Here is a 6733-nt window from a genome sequence, read left to right on the forward strand (position 1 = left end):
GGACCCTAGGACTTATTCATGTATATTACATTCCTTTAACCTCTCTAAACCCATCAGGTTTTACCTACTTTTGCTTTGAATACATTACATCAAAATATAGTCCTCAGATATGACATAGATATTTTGACTGATAATTAACAGAAAATAAGAGCAAATACAGGTGCCTCCAATAAAAAAAAACTTAGAGGTCATTTCACCAATACATGAATATTGCATTTTTTTAAATTTTTTTGCTTTTCATTTGACTCGAACTTCAATTCTGGTGCATCGTGCTAAGCTCAAGCAAATTGACACCTAACATTTGCTTAAAAATTATTCCTCAAGTTCAAGGTCAAATTGATTTATATATATGCATATACATGTATTATTAACATTTTTTATGCTTGGGGTATATAGTGTCAAAATAGCATCTAAAATTTCATTCATTGTAATTCATTGCATCCAGTTGGTCATTTAATCCAGTGGTGATATCCTTTATCATGCTGCATGACTTCACAGGTTTGTACAGCTGTACATTTTTATTTAGTAACCCTGTATATTTATCAATCTTATGCTAAGTAAAAACAAATATTTTATTCATCCAGTTAAAGTAAATTTCATAAAAAAGTTGAAATAAAGTATTTATTTCCTTAAAAAACCCAATCTGGACAAGTTCATGAGTATATCAGTGTAAACAAATTCTACAATGCACAAGATGTTTAACAAGGAAACTACTTACAATTTCTGCACTCCATGATGCATGTATTTATAATCACAAGTACAATTAATGTACATGTATTCATTTCTCACTAGTTACATGCACTAACTCATTAAATCATACACTACAGGAAAGGAAAGCAATTTATCAAGGCAGGTTACATATATATCATTTGTTAAGTCATTTATTTGACAGACACTAAAAGCTAAATAAAGATGCATGTCTTAGGTAAACTATAGTAAATGACTATAATTTAAAAAAAATCAACAAATGATCCAGAGATAAATAACAAATGATAAAAAATATCAAAATAACTAAATGGTGTAAGTTGTTAAAAAAAAGTTTAGAAATGCAGGTCCTATATTTTGTTGAACACAGCTAAAGTCATAAAGTCCTCGTAACTCATATTGACTCTGCCTGAACTTGTTGGGTCCCGGGATTTAAAGGCGTCCGTCAGTGACTTCAACATAACGCACGATTGGATGAAGTTGTCCAAAGTCAGACTCTGTCGACCCATGATGTCAAACTTGGCCACGACCGTCTGAGCGAATTGTGGGGTAAGATTGTACCCCATCTGTCTGTAAGCTGGAAAGTACAAGTGCACTGCTCAATATACATGTGTCTACAGAAACGATTTTATAATTATATTACCACAAAAACTACTTTAGACTTTAATATAACATTTTCTGAAATTTTTTAAGAGCCTCAGGTTAGAAAATACCAATTGTTCAATAAAAAGAATGTTGTTGGATCTTATAAAGAACCAACTTCAAATGAGCATTCAATTTTCAATGTTAATTAATTTGAAAGAAAAGAAAAATCCTAATTTATCACGTAAATAAATTTACTTACCATTACAAAGCTCATTGAAATCGATTTGACCCGATCTATTTTGATCAAACTGTTCAAACACGCCTTTCCACTGCTGAATATAGTTCCAAAGAGCCTGAAACTCGTTCAATTCTATTGTCCCACTCATGTCTTTGTCAAACATTCCTGGAAAAAAGTATCTTAATAAAAATACAACTTGCTATCCTACTTACTTAAAGCAATATGAGCTGCAATTCTCATGTTGAATTTTTTGTTTACGAAAATGTTATTTTCTACTAAAATGACAGAAATATTATGGTTTTTAAACATCTTTTAGTCATATTTTTGTGTAAAAGCAAAATTGAATGTCGTCCTGTACAAAAATTGATGTGCTATATATTCCTTAGAAGATAAATCTTTCCTCTGACAAAAATTTATGATTTTTTCAAACCTTATTTATCATAAAAGTTTAAGTTATAAGCAGACTTATCATACTATCAGCTTTTTCCAGCAAAGTAAAATTCTATTGCTTTAATTCTTTGTTAATCAAAATGAAATCATATTCTATATAACAATATAGTTAAGGTAAGGTTTGTGGCTTGCATTTCTATTTCAATCCAAAGTTCTTTACCATTATTTTGTTTACTATATTGAAGTCTTTCTTTTAAAATCTAAATGAATTTACCAGACTCATTTTATAACTACAAAAGGTCAAAGTTCATAAATTTCAAACTGTCATATTGATGCAGCATATACAATTTCATGAAAATACTGTGTAATCATTAGAATTCATGGTGGCACAATTTTCGTGGTATTCGTTGGTATCCCTCCCCCACGAATTTTTAAATTCACAACGAAAACAATTTTAAAAAGAGTTGTCTTTGTTACTGAAACAGTAACCCACACATTCACGAAATTAAATCCCCACGAATGAGCAAAAAAGTCACAATCCTTGAAATTGTCCCCCACAAATTTAAATGATTCCACAGTATGTAAATTTTATATGTGACTAGTATGAGAATTATTTATGCTTAAATGTTACAAAATAAAATCACTAGTTATATCGTGATTCATTTTTATAAAATTCTAATGAACTATTTAAAAAACAAAATAATATGCAACAAAAGTCAAATCTGAACTCCTTTCATTAAAAATTTTTTTAGAATTTTTACCTGGTAAACCTTTCCAAACCCACCAATTTGAGGAAAAACTTATGCTAGTACGGTATAAATGTTATCTGGTGTTTCTAAAACACGATATAAAACTATACGTCGTGGACTTTGTATTTGTGGAAATTGATAAAATTCTTGTATCTTGATACTTTTCCACAGTAAAGTACAAAAAGTAAAGTACAAAACCTTTGAAATAAAAACCCTGAAGTCAATTATCATTTCATATAAATCTTGACATCATATCTGAAATAAAGGGTACATGTACGGTTTACATCACAATGGAAATCTGAGTTATCTCCCTGTAACCACAAACCTCACCTTAAACATTGCATATTAATTACTGGTACCCATTCGACTGATTCAAAATAATTGAATATACATATAGAAAAAGGCTTTACAAAAACTATATTCCCTCATCAGATCAGTATAGAGAAAAAAATGAGGCAATGTTTTAAGTAACCTTTTAAACTCACCTATCATAAGCCTACAGGTCTCTGGGTTGAAGTGGGACCAGTTAGCATTGACTAGTGCCTGCTGTAGCTCTATAGCTGTAATTCTTCCACTCTTGTCAGCATCCACAGACATGAACCACTGCTGGACCTGGGGATCAATGGGAGGCTGAGCAACAAAGCCTACAAATGATACGAACATATCAGTCTACAATTGATACAGACATCATTCTACAAATGATACAGATATATCATCCTATAAATGATACAGACATATTATCCTACAAATGATACAGATATATCATCCTATAAATGATACAGACATATCATCCTACAATTGAGACAGATATATCATCCTATAAATGATAGACATATTCTACAAATGATACAGACATATCAACCTCCATGTGATAAAGATATATCATCCTATTAATGATACACACATCATCATACAAATGATACAGATATATCATCCTGCCAATGATAGACATATCATCCTAGAAATGATACCAATATATCAGCCTACAAACAATACAGATATATTTGCCTTCAAAAGATACAGCATCGTCGGATACCTAGGGTGATCGCGTCTTTCGAGTAAAAGACGCAATCACCCATGGGTATCCGACGATGAAGATACAGCTATATCAGCCTACAAAAGATACAGATATATTTACCCTACAAATGATACAGATATATATCCTAGCTTACAAACAATATACATGTATGTATAAGCCTACAAACTATACAAATATATCAGTCCTTCTAATACCATACAAAAGACTTTGTGATAAACAGGAGAAAAATGATTAAATATGATTAACAATAACCTGCAAACAGACAGTATTTCCTTACTCTTTGGTAACAAAATGTATATTCGAGACTTCTAACCTATCCAGTAACGAAAATCTTATGAAGCAAATAAAATAAATCAGTTTACTAATGATATATTAGCAGAAGTCTTTACCCCCGCCACCAAATCCTCCTGGGGGTGGAGGTTGTCCCCCAAACCCTGGTCCTGGCAGTCCTCCTCCAAAACCTGGCTGTTGTGGAGCCCCATAATAACCTCCCCCCTGAGGAGGTGGTGCACCATATCCCCCTGGAGGGCCCTAAAATGCAATGGATTATTATTAAAACAAAAATTACTTAGTTTCGAATGTTAAAGTCACTTAAGTGCAAGTACATTTCAACAGATGTGGGCTAATCGCCCAAATGGGTTATACCGGTAATAGCCTGTTTATGGATTGCAGTATATAAATTTATAGAGTATTTTTGCTACATACCGGCATAAATATATATTAACTAGACTCTTGTTGCAAAAGCAACAAAAAGGTCTTCCGTTTTGATATACATGTATCAATTTAACTGTAAGACATTGCTTCTCTCAGTATTTCATAACCATTAGACAACAGGACTTAATTGACTATCAATTTGTCTTACTTTGTCAAACAAAAGCAGTAAATCTCTTAAACAACATGAATTGTTTGAACTCTTCCGGTGTGGACCGGAAGTGACGGTCGACAAAATAAAAACGGTTAAACACATCTTCTATCAAATGTCTATCATCCGTGTAAGTTTTGTGTCTTGGTCACTTACAGTTTATGAGACTTCGCTGTCATAATATTTGTTTTAAAAAGACTACCTGAGATATTTGAGATATCTCACCGGAAGTAATTTTTTTTGTTTATCAATCATCGGATAGATGACATATGAAAGCGTTTATACCTTTATATCATTTCAGTGTTAAACAAATAAAATGCGTAAAAACATAATTTTTAAAGTGCTTCCGGTGACGACCGGAAGTTACGACGAACAAAACAAAATAGTTTAAACACATCTACAGCTATAGGTCAATCATCCCTCAAAGTTTGGATGTTCAAGTCTTTATCGTTTCTGAGATCTCATTGTCCATAGCTTTTTATCGCGGGACAGGAAACGGACGACAGGAAGTGAATTTTGAAAAAATGAAAAAAATGCCTAGAGATATTTTCGTTCTCTATCAGTCCTATAAATTTCAAGAAAATCCATCCATGCATCTCTGAAAAATCGAGTTAAACTTTTAAAAAACTTGATTTGTTTGAACTCTTCCTGTGTGGACCGGAAGTGACGGTCGACCAAGTAAAAACGGTTAAACACATCTTCTATTAAATGTCTATCATCCCTGTAAGTTTCGTGTTTTGATCACTTACAGTTTCTGAGATCTCGGGGTTCAAACATTTACTTTAAAAAAGGCTTCATGAGATATTTGAGATATCTCACCGGAAGTAGAATTTTTATGTTTATTAATCATCGGATAGATGACATATGTAAGCATTTATACTTATATTTCAATTCTCCGAGAAATATATTAAATGCGTATAAGCATAATTTTTGAAGAGCTTCCGGTGACGACCGGAAGTTACGACGAACAAAACAAAATAGTTTAAACACATCTACAACTATAGGTCTATCATCCCTCAAAGTTTGGATGTTCAAGTCTTTATCGTTTCTGAGATCGCATTGTCCATAGCTTTTTGTCTCGGGACAGGAAACGGACGACAGGAAAGGAATTTTGAAAAAATGAAAAAAATGCCTAGAGATATTTTCGTTCTCTATCAGTCCTATAAATTTCAAGAAAATCCATCCATGCATCTCTGAAAAATCGAGTTAACTTTTTAAAAAACTTGATTTGTTTGAACTCTTCCTGTGTGGACCGGAAGTGACGGTCGACAAAATAAAAACGGTTAAACACATCTTCTATCAAATGTCTATCATCCCTGTAAGTTTCGTGTTTTGATCACTTACAGTTTCTGAGATCTCGGGGTTCAAACATTTACTTTAAAAAAGGCTTCATGAGATATTTGAGATATCTCACCGGAAGTAGAATTTTTATGTTTATTAATCATCGGATAGATGACATATGTAAGCATTTATACTTATATTTCAATTCTCCGAGAAATATATTAAATGCGTAAAAGCATAATTTTTGAAGAGCTTCCGGTGACGACCGGAAGTTACGACGAACAAAACAAAATAGTTTAAACACATCTACAACTATAGGTCTATCATCCCTCAAAGTTTGGATGTTCAAGTCTTTATCGTTTCTGAGATCTCATTGTCCATAGCTTTTTGTCGCTGGACAGGAAACGGACGACAGGAAGTGAATTTTGAAAAAATGAAAAAAACGCCTGGAGATATTATAATTTTCTGTCAGTCCTGAAAATTTCAAGAAAATCCATCCAGCCATCTCTGAGAAATCTTGTGGACAAAAAACGGACAAAAAAAAATAATAATAATAACTAGACACGATCTCGTTGCGAGCAACGAGGAGGTCTTCCGTCCGATTTTTAGAATATGGAATGACCTTACTCTTGACCTTCATCAGCGAAACGTATCCGGAAAAGGAGGCGGGATCTATGAGTAATGGGTGAAAGACTATCTATCCCTCTGGTGTCCCTTATTTGAGGGATCAGCTCCTATTCATTAATTTTAATCAAAAGGTATTTTTGTGTACCACTAATAAGTATTTAGAAATTGGTTACCGTTTTTGAGATATCTGGGAAAAATCGTTTTGATATCCGGTCCTTATACTCCTTTTAGGGTCCAGATAAAAACAATATATGGTT

General features: G+C 32.8%; 1 protein-coding gene across 2 annotated transcripts in view; it reads right to left on the reverse strand.

Moving 5' to 3' along the window:
- Positions 1-714: 714 nt before the first annotated feature.
- The window catches only part of LOC136275314 (peflin-like), a 17184-nt gene continuing 11165 nt past the window's right edge, over positions 715-6733 (reverse strand). The window contains exons 1-5 of one of the 2 annotated variants that reach the window (XM_066084055.1): positions 4412-4433; positions 4096-4237; positions 3153-3311; positions 1550-1693; positions 715-1282 (exon numbers count right to left, since the gene is read on the reverse strand). In XM_066084055.1, the coding sequence (XP_065940127.1) occupies positions 1056-1282; positions 1550-1693; positions 3153-3311; positions 4096-4237; positions 4412-4417 (678 nt within the window). In that variant the 5' untranslated portion in view covers positions 4418-4433 and the 3' untranslated portion in view covers positions 715-1055. Of the gene's footprint in view, positions 1283-1549; positions 1694-3152; positions 3312-4095; positions 4238-4411; positions 4434-6733 lie in introns of those variants that run through there. The other variant, XM_066084053.1, reaches the window with a different exon arrangement.

Source organism: Magallana gigas, chromosome 5 (genome assembly GCF_963853765.1).
Source record: "Magallana gigas chromosome 5, xbMagGiga1.1, whole genome shotgun sequence".
In the NCBI taxonomy this organism is placed as follows: domain Eukaryota; kingdom Metazoa; phylum Mollusca; class Bivalvia; order Ostreida; family Ostreidae; genus Magallana; species Magallana gigas.